At 51.1% G+C, this 21033-nt stretch overlaps 1 protein-coding gene and 1 long non-coding RNA gene across 3 annotated transcripts in view; one reads left to right on the top strand and one right to left on the bottom strand.

Annotated features, from left to right (window-relative positions):
* Positions 1–1630: 1630 nt before the first annotated feature.
* On the bottom strand, positions 1631–8301 carry LOC106147631. Its single transcript, XM_013510083.1, has 4 exons — positions 8206–8301; positions 7458–7703; positions 6937–7252; positions 1631–4100 (listed from the first exon to the last, which is right to left on the bottom strand). The coding sequence occupies exons 1-4, from the start codon at positions 8299–8301 to the stop codon at positions 3652–3654; spliced, it is 1107 nt and encodes a 368-aa protein (XP_013365537.1). The 3' UTR covers positions 1631–3651.
* A 1920-nt stretch (positions 8302–10221) lies between these two features.
* LOC102025766 overlaps positions 10222–21033 on the top strand; it is a 13282-nt gene continuing 2470 nt past the window's right edge. The window contains exons 1-2 of one of the 2 annotated variants that reach the window (XR_001232650.1): positions 10222–11154; positions 16996–17553. This is a non-coding gene — a long non-coding RNA (uncharacterized LOC102025766). The remainder of the gene's footprint in view (positions 11155–16995; positions 17554–21033) is intronic. The other variant, XR_259777.2, reaches the window with a different exon arrangement.

Below are 21033 nucleotides of genomic sequence, written 5' to 3'. Positions count from 1 at the left end.
GCTTTGTGGTATGTATTTGTTTAGCTTAAACAAAAAGAGGCTCAGGGCCAGGATGTAGCTCAGGGGTCAAGAGTTTGCCTGGCAAATGCGCCAAGGCCCTGGGCTCTGGCTCCAGCACCAAAGGGGTGGAGCGTTTTATTGTCTCACATCTTTGAGGCCAGGTGGCTTTCAGCTAAATTGCTGATTGATACAGCAACTGGGTCAGTCAGCGGAAACCCAGTGTCTGTCTCTTCTTAATCTACAATGGTGCTAACTTTGGCCAGGCATGGTGGTATGTGCGTGTAGTCCCAGCATCAGGGAGGCTGAGGCAGGAAGATGGCAGCCAGTTCAAGACCAGCCTAAACTTCCTGAGACCCTGTCTCAAAAAACCAAAACAAACAAGCAAGCAAGCAAATGGTGCCAACTTTGTTCTTCGGCTCTCGTGTCAGGATCACAAGATACCCACCAGACACAACTGGAGTTATGCCCGTACTCTTTTCTGTATGGTCAGAAGGAGGACACTTCTTTCCCAGAAGTTTCTGGTGAGGCTCAGATTGGCTGAAGTCTGCCAAGGTCCTTCCAGAGAGGAAGCAGTCCCTCCCGCTGCAGTCTGGGCAGTGTGGGCCTGCTAGGGCAGGAAGGAGAAAAGAGGACATGCACACGGGGAGGCCATCAGGCATCCTGTCCCTCCTGGCCATCATCGCCGGGTATGTAGTACCATTTGAAGGGCTTTCATTTTCTGTTCCATTTGTTTTTTAAGGTAATGGTCTTTTGCTTCCAAATTTCTTTTTTTCCAGCCTGAAACCTAACATTAGACTTACTGATTTGGGGTAGGGCGGGGATTTCCAGAACACTTGTGCTGTTCTAACCTCATCCACCAATTCCACAGCGGACATTTGGTGAGCGCTGGCTATGACTCAGTCACTCTGCGGTCCTGCCTCAGAGGGTGACACACACGAGCCCCTGGGCACACAGCCTCTCTGTGCCGCTCAGAAGCCAGCGTGGGGGGATTGGAGACGGGACGGGTGTGGTCTGACTTGGATGGGGATGCAGTTTAGGGCCAGGAGTTGCTGGCCTGCTGGGTGAGCCCCTAGCAAGAAGCTTGGTGGTTTTGTTTTATTTTGTCTTTTTGAGACAGGATCTTGCTATGCTGTTCAGGCTGGCCTTGAGCTCACTTTGTAGCCCAGGCTGGCCTCGAACTTGCAACGATCCTCCTGCCTCAGCCTCCCGAGTGCTGGGATTACAGGTGTGCACCACCACACCCAGCAAAGACAATTTTATTAGTCAGTATTCTCCATGAAAGAGAAAAATACTCTGTGTTTTTGGAACCAGGAATCAAACTTAGGACCTTGTGCTTGCTAGACAGGTGCTTATGCCACTGAGCTATATCCCCGGCCCCTGGGTGGTTAATGGTTCTGTGAAACTGAGAAAGCAGAAGAAGGGCTTGGGGTTGCATCTGTGTTGCTGTCTTAGTAACGGCTTCGCAGCTGGGGTCCTGGGCTCTGCTAGGTAAGAAGTTTTTGCAGGGAAGATGGATAGAGTTAGTGTTAATGTCTGATTTTTTTTAAATGGGGGATTAAACCCAGGGCTTTTGTATTTTAGTTACATCTCCAGAATTTTGTTTTGTTTGTTTTGATTTGAGACAGGGTCTTGCTGAGCTGCCCAGTCTGGGCTCAAATTCAAAGTCCTCCTGCCTCAGCCTCCCAGAGCTAGTGGTTCTTGGGAGTGTCTGGGGTTCAGATGCTACGAAGTGTGAGTGAAATCTCTGAAGCCCCCAGGAAGAGCCTTGCCTCCAGCCCAACGAGCTCGCTGCTGTCCTGATCCTGGAACTGCTGCTTGGGCTTCTCAGCGCTTCATGACACAATTCTTTTTTTCCTGCAAGAGTCAGAGAATCCGAGCTTCATAACCCAAATACTGTAGTTCACAGCATGGCATTAGCCTCTATTTAGAGTGCTCTCCCAGGAGGTTCGCTTAACAACGTACATGTCGAACTGTGTCGCACCCAGCCTGTGCTCCAGTTTGGCCAGGCTGAGACAGGTGACCTGAGGCTGCCAGAGCCCTCGGCCTCAGCCGACGCGGGGAGGAACATTCCATTGGGAAATGCCAGGCTGCGCCACGGGGAAGGTCAGGCTCCTGACGACAGTGACCCGTCATTAGCCCCTTTATCAGGACTTTGTCCCTGGAGACTCTGCTACGTGGAGTTTGAACCTGTCCCTTAGCAACTGTGTGATCTTGGGCAATTCTTGAGCTTTTTCCAGCCACATTTCCCAAGTTCGTGAAAAGGGAACAGGAGAACATTTCATTTATATTTCTACTTTTTAATCCTGCTCATTCACTAGAGTGGTGTGAGGGCTAAATACAATAACTGCAGGTAAAATGTTTGGCACAGTGCTTGGTGCCTAGTAACAACACGATGCTAAGGTTTTTGTTTGTTTTTTTCTTTTCTCTCTCTATATTTTGGCGTATGTTTGTGATACATCATCATTACATTCACCCTGGGGAATTGGTACATGCACATACATCTTGCATCTTGATTCAATGCTAAGTATTTATTATTAGTAGTAGTAATATGTAAAAAATCTGGTTTAGTCCCGCAGAATAGGAATTCCTCTCCAGATCACTTGCAGAAAATATTTCACCAGTCCCCCGGAAACCAGGAGGAGCTGGCTGGCCTTCTTGAATGATGGGGTAGGCAGAGGAGTCACACAGTATTCTGACATCAGGGTTATTAAGTGCGTGACAACAACGGCCCTGGCTTCAAGGACACCTCTGTGTGGGTCCAGAAAACTTCTTTCCCTGCTTTAGGGGTTTGCAGGATTTTTTGGTGTGATCATTCAGTTGATCTGCAGAGCCCCAAAGAAGACGTAAGAGTGCCGGCATTCTCTCCATCTTAAAAAAGGTAAACTGAGGCTCGGAGAGATCTCCACACACGCGAACAGGGATTTCCCACGTCTCCCAGAGGACGGTGCAACTGCAGTCATCATAGAGCCAGATGCAGAATCTCTGGCCCAGAGAGGCTTGGGCCAGAGGCCTCAGAATCGCAAACCCCAGCAGAAGCCGACATGAGGAAGTTGTCAGTAGTCCCTTGGCAGGCAGAACGACTGTGCTTCTTACCCTCTTTCCACATCTGGAAGTCTCTGGGGTGCTCTGACAGCCCCCCAATGGGCACACCCGGGAGGCTGGGTGTTGTATCTGAAGCCCTGAGTATAGCCCGGCGGCTTGCACAGATGCTGTGTACCCTTGGGAAAGCCACTCAACCTAACGCCGTACTCCAGGGGCCCTAGTGAAGCATTCGGTAGCAGCAGGGGCTCCGGCTTTGATGCTCCTGAGGATCGCTTTGTGTGCTGGGGGCTAGGGAGAGGCTGGAGACCAGGACTCTGCATTTTGAGGTGTTCTAGATGATTCTGAAGAGCACACACCGGGCAGTGGCTGTCCTGCTGTGCCTCGTGGGCCTCTTGTGTCTTCTAACTGCAAAGTCCCTTTAAGCACGTTCCACGCTGCCCTCGCTGCCAGCCCCATGGGAGACCCTGCGTGTGGTCCCGGGAACATGTGGACATCGCACAGCACCAGGCTAATTTGCTGTGAGCGCTGCCTGTGGGTGGCATCTGGGTTTGGGCCAATTTGGCTTTGGGGCCTGTGTCTTGCGCTCCTGGGGGCGTCCCCTAGCTGGGATCAGACCTGGACTTGCTCCTGAGGGCCTGGGGCCTCCCGGCCACTGTGCTGTGGTCTGCACACCACGCCCTCCACCCTGCGTCCGCAGAGCCCACTGCGACTCCTGACGGCCGCCCTCGTGTCCTCGAGGCTGGCATCCCTCACGTGTGCTTTCCAGTGCAGTGGTGTCGCCAGCTGTCTCGGAGTCACAAAAGGGCCCTGTGTTAATGAGGAGCTGTGGAATGGTAGGGCCAACGCTGCCTTCAGGTCTTCCTTCACAGGTCTCGGGTAGGGGTTCATCCCGGCGTTCTTTGGTTTTCTCCATAGGGAAGAGGTCTCCACGCCTGTGTGGGCGCAGAGGCGGGTGTGCACCAGGCCTCTCCGCGCTGACTCCGATTTGGAACGTGCATGCAGACTCCCTCTGAATGGCAGAGCGAACCAGGGAGCAGGTCCCCCGCAGCCTGCAGGACCTGCCGGGCAGGAAGTAAGACAGTGGCTCAAGGGCATATGCTGGGGGCATGAGCAGGACAGCATGTACCTTGGTGATTGGGGACACGACCATTTGCTCCGTCCCCCGAGGGACAAGGCAGAGGAGGGAGGAATTTGCTTCTTCCTGCCTTGTGGCCGGAGCTGGGACATCTCATCTCCAGCCCAAGGCTGAGATGCATGCTGTCTGCTCCCCCGGCGCGCAGGCACTTGGAGTTGATGGAATCACGCCAGCTTACCGGGGTCTTGAGCTTGCAGGTGGCGGACTGGGGGACTTCTGCGCCTCTATAACCGCATGAACCGATTCTTGGTAGCTTCTATATCCCTATCTATCTGCTGTTGTGATCGCTCAGGACACAGGCAAGGACATGAAGCTCCGTAGAGACCTCCCTTGTTCCAGATGGGGAGGAAATGGGCGGAATGAAGTCCCAGAACAACTCAGGAGAAACGTAGGCCCCACTGCACAAGAAAACATTTCCATTCTGAGCCTCATTCCTGAAAGTGTCTTGCACCAAGAGGACCCTTTCTTGCCAGCAGGCAGGACCGTTCTGAATAAAAGCAGACCCGCTTCTTGGCAGAGCTCAATGGTAATGTCAGAAACGTCTCAGACACCTGCCCTGTATTTCCTTCAGTAGCCAGATGGCTCGCTATGACCAGCAAGCATCCTTGCGGATCTGGCACCCTGGCTGTTGGCCACGACTGCCGGGGGTTAGGGTCTAGCCTCATGCACGGGATGTATCGCAGAGACCCTCTGGATTAGCAAGCTCAGCAGCATGCAAGGAAGAGCCTTAGATCGGGGGCCACACCTTAGAGCCCACTTCTAAGTGATGTCTAAACTCTAGAAAAGTAGAATAAAATGAAAGAGTTAAAGAAAATACTCATTTCTTACCAGGAGGTAGTTGAGTTCTTGCTGTTCAAGCCCGTGATCAGCGCATTTCATTTTAAAATAAATAAATCACTCAATAAACAAACAGAAATCCACCAACCCTTCACTAAATTGCCAGCTGTCATCACACTTACTAGCTGCTGCTAGGTACATGATTCCCTTCTGGAAAACCTGTCATCAGCACTGGCAGGAACATGGGCTGTTCTCGCTTAAATTTATCTGTTAATAGATGGTTTGACTTTTAAGCAGTGGCAATTCAACATAGAAAAGAAATGTGATATTCACAGCCTCCCTTTCTCCCCAGGAAGACAGAATTCTGGTGGGACACACAAGTGTGGGATGGACCGGCCTTTGGAACTGTACAGGTTGATTTTTTTTTTTTTTTTTTTTTTCATTTCAAGTGTGTGTTTGGATGAGAGGGAACAACAAAACCATTCCCGCTAAGGAGGTGGCCCTACTGTGGCTTTGTCTGTCCAGGGCCACCTCCCTGCAGTCTCCCTGGGTGTGACTCGGGCTCTGGGTCACTGATGTTTCCAGGTACCATGGAGCCCATGACCATGACAGCTGGCTAGGGAGTCCTAGCCACAGCGCAGAGATTCTGCGCGGAGCAACTTCAGTGGCCCTAAATGTGGACGGTGGTGTCCAGGGCAGGCCTGAGGCTTGGGGCTGATCCACAAGTTCACTACCTTTGTATTTTCATTTTGGTTTTGAACTCTGTAGCATTTTTCTCAACTGCAGATCTCATGAAGGCTCATCTGGTTGGCTGGGCCTTAATCTGCTCCACACATGATGAGATAGCGGATGTGGCACAAGGTTTGGTGACGTTGGTCCCTGGTGGCTTGAGATGCAGACCACATGAGTGCCATTTCTTGGTGGCCTTTGGCCTATCACACACACACAAAATGACACATACTTTTTTTTTAGGGAATGGTAGCCATGCAACACATACAATTCCCTGAGAACCCATACTGTTTCCTAGGCATTCTTACCAGCATGCAACCCAATGCTAGATAGCCCCTGCCCTCTAGCAAGAAGAAAGAGATTTTTGCTAAAAATACAAATCTGAATTACTGTTGCTTCTCACCTTAGGGTGCTCATGTGCAGGAGCGGGCAGCAGCATGTCCAAGGCACCCTGAGCCACAGCCTAAACGTGGCTCACACCTTCCTGAAATGAAAGATCCCAGGAAGAATAGCTATTGTCAAGAAATCAAATAGTAACAAGTGCTGGCGAGGCTGTGGGGGAGAAAGGAACCTTTCTACAATGCTGGTGGGACTGTAAACCAGTACAGCCACTATGGAAATCACATGGAGATTCCTTAGAGAACTAAAACTAGAAATTCTATTCCACCAAGCTGTTCCTCTCCTACAGAGTTAAGGAAATAATACTGCAGGGATACATGCATAGCCATGTGTACAACAGCATAATTCATAACAGCCAAATCTCAGGAGCAGCCTATGTGTCCATCAGTGGATAAAAGAACAAAGAAAATGTGGTATCTATAGGCAATGGAGTACTACTGTACCATAAAGAAAGAGGAACTTGAATCATTTGTAGGAAATGGAAAGACCTTGAGACCATAATATTAAGTGAAATCAGAGACACAAGCTTAAATATTGCATAGTTTCTCTTATATGAGAAACTCAAAATGTAAATAATCTCAAGAGCAAAATAAAAGATAGGCAACAAAGAGATAGAGCTTTGCATAGCGGAAGAGGATCAAGAAATGGAGGGGGAAGGAGGAGGGAAAAAGAATTACAATGTGTTATGTCCACGTCCCGGTTCCTGGCAGGGATTCCAGTCAGTATGTACCGCGAACATGTACTAGTGAAAATAAAAAGTAACACAAAGACTTGGAGGAAACTTTATTCATTTCAAAAGATTAAAACAACCATAACCCTGTCCTGGAATAGCGTATAAACATCACGTAGCCTACCTTGTCTGTGTGGTGCTGTTAGGTCAGCGCTTGAGATAGCGGAGTTTGTAAAGAACAGGCATTTACCCTGCTCCCGGGCCCCAGGCTGCGTCTGGGGACAGCCTTCTTGAGCATGGCCGAGGCGGCGCTCGGAGGATGGCAGCACCTGTGAGGCGCATGAGCGGACCCAGTCCTCCCGCGATAACTGCTGACCTGGTAGGTCCTGCCTCCTGACGCTGGGGACACAGTTTCCAGCGCGTGAACCTCGGGACACATGTTGAACCTTGGCACCACGCCTCCCGCCCTGCACACCCCCCCTGCTGCACAGGGGCTGCTGCTTAGGGTGAGGGGGAGTTGGGGCGGTGGCAGGGTGGCTGCAGCCCACAGGGTGAGCCCTGCAGAGCCATCCCCAAGGCCGCAGGGTGGGCCTTGGATCGAGGTAGAAACATGGAAGTGCCCGGCGGGGGTGGGGGACACTTTGTCAGCCCCAGCGGCTGTTTATGCTATTTCAGAAATGGGGAGAAGCGTCCTGGGGTTCATACTGGGAGCAGATAGTCTTGGAAGCGGCCCAGGGGCTTCTCAGCCAGGGCTTTGAAGGGCTCAGCTTGCTCCCGCAGGGGCAAGCAGGGGAATTTCCTAGAACAGAAGCGCCCAGGGCCGCTAGCTCTCCGGCCCGCAGGCCTGGCAGGAACCCTGGCGCAACCCTGGCTTTGGTCGGGAACCTGGTGCTGCTTCCTGTCGGGCAGGACAGGAGCGGGTTGCACTGTGGCCGGTGGCTTAGATTTCCTCTGTCCTTGCAGCAGAGAGGGACAGCGCGTGAGGGGGCACAGCCATGAAGTAATGGGAGGTGAGCTTGAGAGGAGGTGGAGGTCACCACGGAGGGTTTCAGATTCACAAAAGCATTTCTGCCTCGGGGCGGGTGGAGCCCTCCCTATGGAGGCCAGTGTAGTTCCAGAAGAGGGAGATGCCCAGGCCTCCGGTTTGTGCTTTTAATTATCCAGTTAGTCCTTGATTTATTGTCATCCGAGTCTAATAAGCTCTCTCTGACCTGTGAGGCCAAATTTTAAAAAACAAAATTTTTTGTTCAAGTTTGTTTGTTGTCACCCTGGGCTGTCTGCCCAGCAGGCTGAGGTAGGACCTCCAGGTCCCACGGGCCCCTGAGGAACTGGGATTACCTATCTTTTCTTCCTGGTTGTTTTGTTTTGTTTTGTTTTTGAGAAAAAATCTTGCTACATAGTTCAGTTTGGCTTCAACTACTGCAATCCTCCTGCCTCAGCCTCTGGATCCTACCTCAGCCTCCGGATTGCCCTTGGTGGGATTACAGGCACACATCACCTCAACTACCCAGTTTCTTCCTTCCTTCGGAACTGTGATCTCAGAACACATGACCGCAGGCACTGGCCCGTCCAGTTAGACTGGAAAACGTTAAGCGCCAACAGCTTATAAACTGTCTAGAGAAAGGTTTCACTAAGGCAGGATCGGGATTCACAAGCCAGGGGCAGGGGAGGAAGTGTGACAGTCACTGGGGTGCTCATCCCATCTTGTCCCTGAAACTCTCGCCAGTGCCCCGGGAGAGCTGGCATGGCACCCCAGGAGGGGCCACCAGGGCTTTGAACCCCAACCTGCAGCGGAGCCTGAGGCTCAGCACATGAGGCCTGGCCTCCATGGGGAGAAACCGGATCCAGAGGCTAACACGCTGCTCTTTGTGCCGCCCCAGGGCCAGGCCTCCTCCTCCCTGGCTGGGCTCTGGCTCCTGGCTTTGTCTCCCCCAACCGCCCAGCACCTGACGGCAGTCGGTTTCCTGTGACTCGCTACCATTATACCCGCCTGGGCTTGTGTTTCCAGATCTCACCAGAGCTGCTCTGCCCCAGCTCCCAGGCAAGACTTTCCACACCGTGCTGCCAGGCCAGCAAGAGAAGAGGCTCAGGTCCGTCCGTGGGCATCTGAGTAATTCATCCACACCAGGTCGCTTCCAAACAACTGCAAGCCATAGATACTGGTCAGCGTCTACAGAGCACACACATCCCACTGCATCGCCCTGGGCTCGAGGGGAGCCCACCAACCCCGACTCCTCTGTGAGGTCACCCTGCCAGGCTTCCTCAAGCTCTGGCCTCCTTCCTGGATCTTCGCACGTTCTAGTGAAAATGTAAGGTCCAGTGGACTGGTCACCCTGTGGGGGACACAAAGTCCCCAGAGAGCACTCTTGAGGAGAGTCACCCAGCTGGGTGTAGTGGCGCATGCCTGTAATCCCAGCACATGGGAGGCTGAGGCAGGAGGATTGCCACAAGATCGAGGCCAGTTTATGCTATATAATGAGTTCAACGCCAATCTGAACTACCCAGGGAGCCTCTCAAAAAAAAAAAAGTCATTCAATGTAGTTCCACCATCCAAGTTAAATTTGGGAATCTGTATATTCTATTAAAATATATATGTATGTATTAACAGTTCTGAGAAGTCATATGAGTATGCCCTTTTCCAACTTTTCCAAATCTAGCTTGATATAGAACATGGAAATCTTTTTTTTTTTTTCAGTTTTGAGAGCATCTCAGGGTATCTCTGGATTCCAGGCTGGACTTGAACTCACAATGTAGCCCAGGCTGGCCTGAAACTTGTGTTGATCCTCCTGCCTCTGCCTCCTGAGTGCTGGGATTACAGGTGTGTGCCACCACACCTACCTGGAACTCTCCATGTAACACGTATTATAGGTCAAGGAACTAATTAATGTCTTTGGAATATATTTTAGGAAATGATCTAACTGGTGTTCCGTCTAGGGAGGTGCCTCAGTCTCGGAGGTATGTGGACATAGGTGGTGGCATTTTTGGCTGTCACACAGATGGGGAGGTGCTGCTTGTGCTTAATGTGGGGCGTGGGGCTGTTAAGCTTCCTGCAGCTTCGGTGTGGCTTGGTCCTAAACCCAGAACTGCCCCTCCCCGAGGCCTCCGAGAACCCAGTGGGGTGTTTTAAAGCCCTCTCTGTCAGTTCAAGCACCTCTTGCTGTCCCCGGCGCCTGACTCCTGGCTTCCCCTTGCTGTCAGGATGCTTTGGGGACCCATGGCCGTGGCCTTGCTGTGGGTCTGGCTCTATGTGGAGCTGACAGAAGCACTAGGGAGGGGCCCCTGTTTCCTTCTACTCCAGAGATCAAAAAAGAGTGTGCAGTGCACGTAGGTGAAGAGGGGTGGAGGGGAAGCTGCTTTCCTTCCTGAAACGGTTGCCCCTCTAGGGAAAAGGGCACCCAGGGCTCAATAATAAAAGAAAACTCCCTAAGTGGGGAGGAGAAGGAAGCCGTCCCAGCACCCACAGCCTGTGCCTCCGTCACTGGCTTCCGTGTGTCCTTGCTTAGGTCACAACGGAAAACGCCCATGGCAACCGGCGAGAGTGTGTTTGAGCAACAAGGTAACTCCTGCTGCCCCAGCCTCCCGCCCTCTGAGCCACGAGAGCTCCGGCGGGCTGAGCCCCATCCCTTCCTCTCCTCTCCCAGCCCAGGAGCACTGGCGCAGACATTGCTTTGGTGCCGGCTCCTCTTCCCCTTCCTCTGCGAGGCAGTGTGAGAAGAGGGGAACTTGATCTTTAGGGCCAAGTCCTGCCAGGTTGGGTGGCGTTCAGTAGCCACATTTGATAGACCAGGACGCTGCACCCCTGCGAGTTGGGATTTCAGGCCGTGCTGGGTTGGGAACCCTGGCGCCGCCCCTCGGCCCCAAGGCCTCCCTCGTTCACCGTGGGTTTTCCTCTTCAAATGCCTACTGAAGCAAAGTTGTGCTGATTTCCGCCTCTGTTAAGAGGGATCACAACAACATGGAGGAAAGTGCAAAAAAACAAAAAAGTCTTTTCAATATTAAAGCCACATCCACCCAGCTCAGCAGAGGCAGCAGGCCCTCGAGGGGAGGGTAACTTTGACTATCTCTTATTAGACGCCAGACATTCAGAGCTGTAGAACTAGATGGTGCTGGGTGGAAACTGTTAAAATTTAAATGTTTGGGGGAGACGCAAATCATTCAGGGAGAAAAAATAACCCCAAAGTTTACAGTTTTGCTGCCCGGGTTTGCAGTTTTACTTCAGCATTCCTGTTTGCTAGGGCAGGCGCCACGTGTGTGTTCTCGTTTCCTCTTTGAACGAGGCTCGTCACCCCGCCAGCCACCTGTCAGCTGGAAACGCACCTTCGGAGCACCGCGGCGGCATCCCTGGACGTCAGGGGACCTAGGGACACATGTCCCCACCTTTGCAGTTTTCCATGACTGCCAGGTATGAGCTGGGGCTGTCTAAAGTGCACAAACTTAACATGTCTTTCCGGGTCATCTCTGCCCCTCTACGCTCACATTTTGTCCATGCCGTGGCCATAACGTGGGCTGGGACTCTGGCACCCAGGATGGTCGCTGTGCTCTCAGCCTGTGAGCTCCTCTGCACCCACAGAGGCACATAGGCCAGGGCCTGGCATGGCCAGATGCAGGGTGGTGGGGTCTCTGGTTTCCACACTGCAGCCCCCTGCCCTCACCTTCTTACTCACTGGAGTCCTGCAAAGAAAACTTCCAAGGCTCAAAACAATTGGTAGGTTTCCACTTCTTCCAATCAAAAGAGCTTGCTTGGCTCACCCTCTCATCTTTCCAGTAATTTAAGAAGCTAATAGTAATAAAATTAGTACTACAAACAATGCAGATATAGCCCACTTGTAAATTAGTACAGCCATACGGAAAATGGTATAGAGGTTCCTCAAAAATCTACAAAGAGTCATCCCAGTACTCTGGAAGCCCAAGACAGGAGGAGTGAAAGTTTGAGCCCAGCCTCTGCAAGTTAGTGACTTAGTGAGACCCTGTCTATAAATAAACAAAGGCCCTGAGTCTAATTCCCAGTACTGGGGAAAAAAATCATAACAATGAAACATATAATTCAGCAGTCCCACTGTTGGTTGTATATCTAAAGGAAATGAAAATAGCACTTTTTTTTTTTTTGAGACAGGGTCTAACTATGTACTTCAGGCTGGCCTTGAACTCACTTTGTAGCCCAGGTTGGCCTCAAACTCACAGTGATCCTCCTGCCTCAGCCTCCCAAGTGCTGGGATTACAGGTGTGCGCCACCACCACACTCAGTGAAAGCAGCATGTTAAAGAGACATCTCCCTTGTTCACTGCAGCACTATTTATAATTATCAGGATATGGAATCAACTTAGGTGAATATCAGTAGGTGAATGGATAAGGAAACTGCTATATATGCACAATGGAATACTTGCAATAGCAAGGATGAGGTCCTGTCATTTACTGCAACAAAAGTAGAACTGAAGGGCATTATGGTAAATGCCTATCTATCTCTATCAGGTTAATAATACCCCTTAGTTATTGCGGGCTGATCAGGCCCACAGTCTCCCGAATGAGTATACAGCAAAGGCTAAATAAAAAGAGGCAAACGGAATGATTTCAAGACTCCATGGGGAACAAAGCCCTCTCACCAAATTTGAGATTCTTTTAGTGCTAAGACCAAGACATTCTTTGGGTGGCCTGCATTTATTTGGTTATCAGAAGAAGGGAGGGGAATACTCAAGAAGGGTGGAATTGCTCAAGGACTACTCCCAGTAAGGTATTAAATTAATCTTTAATGAGGATTAAGTTAATCCACCCAGGAGTGAGGTGCCTGAGGCTATAGTCTTTATCTAATTGAGATTGGATCCAAGCGTCTTTGGCTGTGATCTTGTTTTGTCCTTTGAGGCTTTCTGGCTTCATCCACCATTACAGGTTTTGGGAGTGATTAATGACTCACAGAAGTTCACTTACTATGAGTCCATTACCCACTTCCAGACAAGCCTAGGCTTTGGACAGATTCACAAGTAAACATAAAAAGCCAATTGATTAATTTAAGTGCTGCTTGTGGCTGCTTGATAGTGGTCTTCATCATATCTCTCTGCCTCCCTCTGTCTTTTTCTGTCTCTCTTTTTATTCTGTGCACGCACGTGTGTGTGTGTGTGCGCGCGCATGTGTGCATGTGTGTGTGTGTGTGTGTGTGTGTGTGCATGTGCCCACACTGTGGACCAAACCCAGGGCCTTGGGCATGCTAGGCAAACACTTCACCACAGAGCCACATTCTCAGTCCCAAAAATGATGACCTCAATAGAAAGCTAGGCAAGGTGGTTCGTGCCGGTCATCCCAGCACTCAGAGGGCTCAGTCAGGAGTATGGCTGCAGGTTCAAGGACAGCCTGGACCACATTGTGAGACACTGTTTCAAAAACCAAACCCCAAACCAGACCAAAGCAACAATGAAAAACCAGAAGCAGTGAGTAGAATAGTAGTTACCAGTGGGGGAGGAGAGAGCGGGGGAGGGAAGGAGAGAGGAGCTTAGTGGAAGCAGAAGTGCAGTAGGACAGGAAGAATGATATCTAATGTGTTTTGTTTTGTTTTGTCTTTTGGAGACAGGATCTCACTATGCAGTTCAGGCTGGACTTGAGCTCACTTTATAGCCCAGGCTGGCCTCAAACTCACAATTATCCTCCTGCCCCAGCCTCCTGAGGGCTGAAATTACAGGCATACGCCACCATGCCCGGCTCTAATGTGTTCTTATAACTATGGTTGACAACAATTAATGGAATACTTCAAAATAGCTAGTGGAGAGGATTTCAAATGTTCTAACACAAAGGATAAATGTTTGAGATGATGGATACACCAATTACCCTGATCTGATCATACACATTGCATAAATATTTTGAAATATCTTACTATACCCAGTGTGACCATTAAGGTGGACTGTCAACCCGATTGGCTTGAGAGCCACCCAGGAGATTAGAAAAGTACACTTTTGGGTGTGTCTGGGTGGGTCATAGAGACATGACCTTGGGTACTCTATCTGGTCCTTGGACCCTTTCCTCTCTGGTGCTGTGCCCCTGTTCTGCTTCCCAAGTAACACGAGCAGAAGCAGCTTTGCTCTACCACACCCTTCCACCATGATGTTTCTGCCTTGGAGCCATTCTACTAGGTACTAAACCCTTGGGAACTGTGAGGCAGATTAAACCTCTCCTCTAAGTTGCAAGTGTTGGGTATTTTGTACCAGCAATGGGAAAGCTGACTAATATATTCATAAAGATGTACAATTATTATCTACCAATTAAAAATCTTTATTTATTTATTTATTTATTTATTTATTTTTTTCTGGTATCAGGAATCGAACTCATGACCTTGCGCTTGCCAGGCAGGTACCATGCTGCTGGGCTAAACCCCCAGCCTCTAAAAATCTTATAAACTTTAAAAAAAGGATTAATGTTTGTTCAGCCCACCCTCTCCAGGGCCACTAAGGATTTTCTAGGCAAACATAGGTGTCCCTGGTTAGACCTGCCCTTCCTCTGACTCCTTCCTCTAATTTACATTTGGCCAGTCATTCATTCTCTACCTGGGTTCTGAGCGAGGCAACATTCACACTTTGAAGAGGCTCACAGTCTGTGAGTGCAGGGTTATAGGAGCAGGGCTGGTGCAGGCGTGGCGTGGGGAGGGAGCTGTGTGCACCGCACAGTGGTGACACGAGAATGTGGGGCGTCCTGGTGGGGTGGGAAGGGGCCTCCTTTCCTCACAGCCTGTACTGGCAGCTTCTTTTCTTGGCTTTCCCATAAATGCTGGCTTTCATGCTTCTGGCCTAGAACCACGGGTAACCAAAGCCATATGTGGAACTTGGATTAATTAAATGGTGGCCTCAGCTATATTTGGGGGTCCCTTTCGGATGCTTTTGTGCTGTCATGTCTTTAATATTTGTGACTGTGAGTTGTTTGTTTTATTTAATCCCGTGGCTCAGATTCTATTGGTCTGTAAAGTTTACATGTGGAGAGACTTCTGATCTTGGTTTTTAAAAATAAGGATTGTTTTTGGTTTATTTTATGAGAGGATAGATTTTCTCCTCTAGGGCTGACCAAACAGGGTCTTCAATCGTGATTATTTTCTGGGAGATGACTTTAATCTTAACTGATCTTGGAAAATGGTATGAGAAAAAGATGTGCTATAAACTAAAAATCCTACTCCTGAGTGATCAACCTCAAACTCCAGGCAAGTTCAGTTCCCAGCCGAGCTCCTAACCTGCACGTCCAGTCGCCCGGCGCGGCAGGGAGGAGGGGAACAGAGGCGCCCTACCTAGTGAAAGTCCTCTCGGGCTTGGTTTAGCTCTTGCTCTGCCGGGGGCCGCACCCCATGTTGCCACATCAGTTGGTGGCACTGATGTTGGCGGCACTGATGCCGGCGGCACTGAGTGTTGGTGATGGGCACGCGTGCGCACAGAGCCGGCTGTGCTCTCTGCCGGAGGCCCGGCCTCTTCCCCTCCCTTCCACAAGGATGGGCACCTGGGCAGGTGGCGTCGCGGCAGGTTTGGTCGTGTTAATTTGGGAGTCGAAGGGTGTCACGGTGACGAAGAGCCCCAGTGCCCCGTGCAAGTCCCCACACTGCCGTGCGTCTCCGCTCCTCCTCCGCCGTGTGCGCCGGAACAGTGCCCGTTTCCGAGGCCTGGCGCGCGAAGGGTAGGACTTGGGAGGCGGGGAGCAGAGATTGCCCTTCTGGTCCCCGTCAGTGTTCACTTAGGCTGAGGCAACTTTCAGTCGCACACGCACGCGCTAGATGGGGCATCCAGCATTTCCCCAAGCGGGCGGGGTGGGGCGTGTGCAGACCCTTGTGCGCCCCGACCAGCTGCGCTCTGCAGGGAGCTGGTTTCCCCGGCCCTCCCCAGGCCTGCATCCCCACCTAAGCATTCTTTGCCTCCATCCCCCGGATTGGGCAGATTTTGCCCTGATTTCAAATGAGGAATCAGGACTCGAAGGCATTCTTCTGTGTATTTCTACGGCCCCTGTCCACTCTCCTGGGCGTGGCCACACCCTCAGCACCTCCCTTGCCGAACCCACACCCACTGAGAGCTCAGCTTGGGAAAAAATGAATTCCCACACCCGTCCTCCGGGTTTCCCTTCCTGTCTCTTCCATGTGTGTCTTTCTAATTAAGAGCCCTAAAATTAGCCAGCCAGGTTTGCCTCCTGGGCAGGACTGATGAAATCCAGGTGTCCCTGGATGTCCTAGGGAAGAAGGCCTTGATTTAGCCGCTCAGCACTGTCCTGCTTTTTCTTAGCGCACCAGCCATGCCCTGTTCATCGCGCACATAGCTGGTGAGGCCGATCCCACCCAGCCTCAGGCCCGCACGGACCCAGGCCGAGCCTGGCAACAGCGCGCACTCAGGCTGGATATGGTTCAGGTCCTTCAAATAAGAGTCAGTCCCAGGATTTGTGCCGTAACTTTTGGAAAAGAGGGTCTGGCCTTTTGCGGGACTTGCTGACCATTACAATGTGACCCTGAGCTGCTGGCGTCCCCCTGAAGGCAGGAGGGTCGCACATCGAAGACAGCAGCTCTGAGAGGTTGTGTCGCGTCCTTGAAGGCTCTTCTAGTTCTGTAAGCTGAAGGATGGTCTTTTTGTTTGTTTGTTTTTGCTTTAGTGCATTTGATTTGGGGCGTATTATCTCTTGCAGTTGAAAGAACTGACCACCACAGGCTGAAGTGTCAACTAGTTTCTGGTGATCAAAAGCGATGCATTTCTTAAGGTAGAGGAGAGAAAAAAGAGGCAGGGGAAAGGATAGCAGCAAAAAAACAAAAACAGAAACAGAAACAAAAACCCCAAAACTATGTGCAGAAGCTTGTGTGTAAACTGTTGCCTTCTAGTTGCTTATTTTTCATTAAAACTCTTCTACCCCTTGCGTCTGAGCCGGGCAATCTGTCTCTACTACACTTGGAAGCACACACTCGTGGAAAGGAGATTGAGAGATGTGTTCTGGGCATGAGGAGTTTTTTGGACCGTAGTGAAATTTCTCCCCAGGGCCCCTTCCTTGTGTGAATCCTGCCCGCTCCTGCCGCTCCGTTAAAGCTGTGGGGATTGGCAACCTAAATCGCAGCCCCCAATCTGGAAAATAACCCGTGGAATAAGTGTCCCACCTCCAGAGGTCTTTGAAGCTGCAGGGTGAAGCTGATTTCTGGGGAACAACCATTTTCATGCCCCACCCAAGTGCCAGTGAGAATTAGATTCCGCTTTCAATGACCGCACCCTCCACCCCCAAAGGATTTCATCAAGATAGGAATCTGTTTTCTTCTCAGGTAGACGAAGTCTAGACTTAGGCTCCATGTAGTGCTTGAGAAGTCAGTGTCTTCCTGTCTCACTTTCTCACGGCCACCCCCACCCACATGACACTGTCACCAATGACCCTGGGCCGAGCACAGAGACACGACCAGCAAGGAAGGCTGGAGAAGGCAGCTGCGGCTCTGTGTGCCAGCTAAATAGCACCGCTCATTGCTAAGGAAGCAGGGCGGAATGGATTCTGGGGACACAACGGGTCTCTGCCATAAGAGGTCACCCTATGTGCCGGAGCAAATCCACAGAATAACCTTGATGTTGGTGTTGCCAATGAAGCCTGCTGGGGAAAGGAATAATAATTCCAGATGCATCAGTAAAGACGCCGTCCTGCTGCAAGAGCTAAGGGAGTGGCTTGGGACCCCCAGGGAAAAGCTGCCCCATCAGGATCGTCCCGACCTCGGAGTTCACCATCCTTGGGGCCAGGGCCATGGTCCTGTCTCCATGCCTGTGGAACGGCTGGGCTGGCACTAGGAGCAGGCCTGAGGACAAGCTCAGGAGACTCCCGGGGTGCCAGGGACCAGGTAAGGGTGCTGTGTCCCTACTTCACCCCGGCTCAGCTGGGATTACACAATAGCACCTTTCTTCGCAAAGAACTCAAGTGGGAAGTGTCTCCGGCTGGTCCGGAGGGGCCGTTTGTGAATAAGAGAGCTGTGTGATTCCACAGGGCTGTCTGATCTCCTTCTGCAGCTCAGGAGGACGGAACCGGATCCTGCAAGCACACCTTGGCAGGTCACTAGCAACCATGTGACAGCCTGGAGGGAAGAAACCCAACCGTCCCCTTTCACTGGTTAACACTTACAAAGGGCTGACCTGCTGGTTGGCTGAGGCAATACGAGTGGGGGATGGGGGTAGGCATTCCGGGTGAGAAAAGTCATCATCATCGTCATTGTCATCATTAATTTTTTTTTTTTTTTTTTGGGGCGGGTTTTCCTTTTGCGGTTCGGGTTGGCTTTGACTCACTATGTAGTCTACGCTGGCCTCGAACTCGTGGCAATCCTGCCTCAGCCACCCAAGTGTTGGGATTACAGGTGTGCACCACTACACCCTTCTATCATCATTAAATATTTTCTTTTACCTATCTATTATGTATAAGAGATTGTTCTAGGCACTATGGAGGGTCCGTGATGAAATACACTGTCTCCTCTCAAGGAATTTATAATCTAAGAAAAGAAATACAGCTGGGTGTGGTGGTGCACATCTGTAATCCCAGCACTCAGGAGGCTGAGGCAGGAGGATTGCCATGAGTTCAAGGCCAGCCTGGGCTACATAGTGAGTTCAAGGCCAGTCTGATCTACATAGCAAGACCCTGTCTGAAAGAAAGAAGGAAAGAAAAAAAGAAAGAAAGAAAGAAAGAAAGAAAAGAAAAGAAAAGAAAAGAGTTATTTCAAAATAACTTATTCCATGTCGATTTCCAGAAGCAACACAAAAATCAAGGCTGGATGTCCTGCATCTTTTCTTTTATCAGAATATATTTGTGATGCAAAAACAATTACATTGTTTTTAGGGGATTAGTAGTATAGATCTTGTGCCTTGATCAGTTCTGACTCCTGTTTCCTCCTCTGTTCTCTCCCTTTCCCTCCTTGACTACACAGTGACTTCAAGGCCAGCCTGAGCTGCAGAGTGAGACCCTGCCTCAACAACAATAAAAAAAATTAATGATGACAATGACGATGATGATGACTTTTCTCACCCGGAATGCCTACCCCCATCCCCCACTCGTATTTCCTCAGCCAACCAGCAGGCCAGCCCTTTGTAAGTGTTAACCAGTGGTAACCCTCCCTCCCCGCCCCTTGCCTAACTCCAAAAGGCGGCCTTGCTGTCTGCTGTTGCCCTGGTCTGCTCCCGCATCTGGAGCGTCTCCAGTAGGCGGGATCTGAATGTCCCATCCGTCTGTGTCTCCAGGAAGACATGAGGGGCACGTGCAGCTCCTGTGCAGCGGGGTCCGGGACTCTCGGGGCGAACACTGTTCTTGCAAACCACAGCAGCGGTGCCTCCTGTTGATTCCCTGGCATCCGCTCCCCAGCTGAGCCTTGCCTCAGTTTACCTGCTGTCCAGGGTGAGACAGCTACATCTGTTTCTTCCCCACTCTCGCCTCTGCCCTAGGTGCCTCCGGCAGCACTGAGAGCTGTGAGTCACATGCAGCTTCCCCAGAACTGGTTTTACATCAAATCTTTCTTAGGACCTTGGAGCAAAACAGCTGGCTTCTCAAAATGGCAGTTTGGTTTTGAATTTGAGTTTTGGTGGTTTTTTTTTGAGCCAGGGTTTTGTTATGCAGTTCAGGCTGGCCTTGAGTTCACTTTGTAGCTCAAGTTAGTCTCTAACTCACAACGATCCTCCTGCCTCAGCCTCCTGAGTGCTGGGATTACAGGCGTGCGCCACCACGCCCGGCATGGTTTTGAATTTGAACTTTTCTCAGGAGAAGCAGTGAGTGGGGGACAGTGGACTGGATCAAATGCCTCTGGGAGAGTAAATCCAGATGCTAGGAGCCCCAGGTGAAGGCCGCAGATGTCCAGAGCGGGATCTTCTGCTACCGACGTGGGCCGTTCCTTGGCCCTTGGGCACCCTCATCCTCCATGCTGTGCCTGCTCCAGGGTTGAGCTCCTCCTGCACTCAGAGAACTGTGGCTTCCATCAGTGGGGGCTTCCAAACCATCCACACGGCTGTCTTATTCATCCATGTGCTCACTTGTTTAGTCTGTATGCGATGCTTACGGAGCACTCTCTGCGCCTTCTGGAAATCTTGTCTCTACCTGCTATCAGGGGGGTCTGTATCTGCCTGTCCTTTCCTATACAATGCCTTTCATTCCCGAGGGGGTGGTTTTTGGAATTCAAGCGGATGTTATTCAGAATCTTCTCCGCTAGCAGCACTGCTGTTCCTGGGGGAGGCACCTACTTCTCTGCAGAAGCCCTGTGTGTCCTTGGCCAGGTCTCCTTGCACATCCTCGCGGCACGCACAGGGACGGACAGCATCTTTGCACAGCCCCGGATGTCCTGCGGGAAATCAGAGACGCTGGGGCTCTAACTAACAAAGACCCTTTGTGTCAGTGGGGCTGAGTCACCTGACGCTGAAATGTAACTTCCTGCTCCGGGGCTAAGGGAAAGGAACCTGAAAGGCTAGACCTCTGGGTCAAGATGAAGATAAGGGTCAGGAGGAAGAGAAGTAAAGTTTTGTACTTAGTCGGGAAAGGAGAGAACCGGTGAAGGCAGCAGGGAAGGCGTTTGATGACGTTGCTGCAGGGAACGGACTCAGATTCCAGTTGGGGGCAAGCTCCGAGGGACCTAAGAGCTGAAGGGGAGCGGCCAGCGACTACGTGACCAGGTCCCGGGTGTCTAGAAGGGAGAGGGGAGCCCCTGGGTTGCCACCGTCAGGCCACATCTGAAACCTTAGGCTTGGTTCTGGGTCCACACAGCACGGGATGCCCAGCGGAGGCTGGTGCGAGCGTGGAGACCGCAGCACACGAGACACCATCACGTCCAGTCGATACAGATGGTTTACACTGCGCTGGGACCACCTTCTTCCCGGCTCTGCAGGGGGACGGAAAAGGGAGTGTGGAAAAGAGCTGCAGTGGAGACGGGCTGCAGAGCAGCACAGCTTCTGGGTCCTCCGTCCCTGAATTCCGCCTGCATCGTCCTCTGTCCCGCCCAGTCCTCCTGGCTCACGAAGAATCGTTCTTTCTCCTTCCACAGGCTGACCTCATCCCCTCCCATCTCCCGTAGGATATGCTGACAATTGCCACCTCCTCCAGAATCTTCCATTTTTCTTCCTTTCCATCAGCTGCAAATATGAAGGAGTTGATGATTGTGGTACTTATGTTCCAGGTGCATAGTGATCAGTCTGTCTTATCTTTTTTTTTTGTACTGGGGATTGAATCTAGGACCTTCACACTAAGCTACCTTTTTCATTTTTTAATCCTGAGACAGGATCTCACTAAGTCACCTTGTTGCCCAGGCTGGGCTCAAACTTGGGATCCTCCTGGAGAGCTGAGATGACAGGCATATACC

Source organism: Chinchilla lanigera, unplaced genomic scaffold, assembly GCF_000276665.1.
Source record: "Chinchilla lanigera isolate Chin_1 unplaced genomic scaffold, ChiLan1.0 scaffold00008, whole genome shotgun sequence".
NCBI classification, from domain to species: domain Eukaryota; kingdom Metazoa; phylum Chordata; class Mammalia; order Rodentia; family Chinchillidae; genus Chinchilla; species Chinchilla lanigera.
The sequence above is the reverse complement of the archived record's forward strand: the minus strand, read 5'-3'. Positions and strand labels throughout refer to the sequence as shown.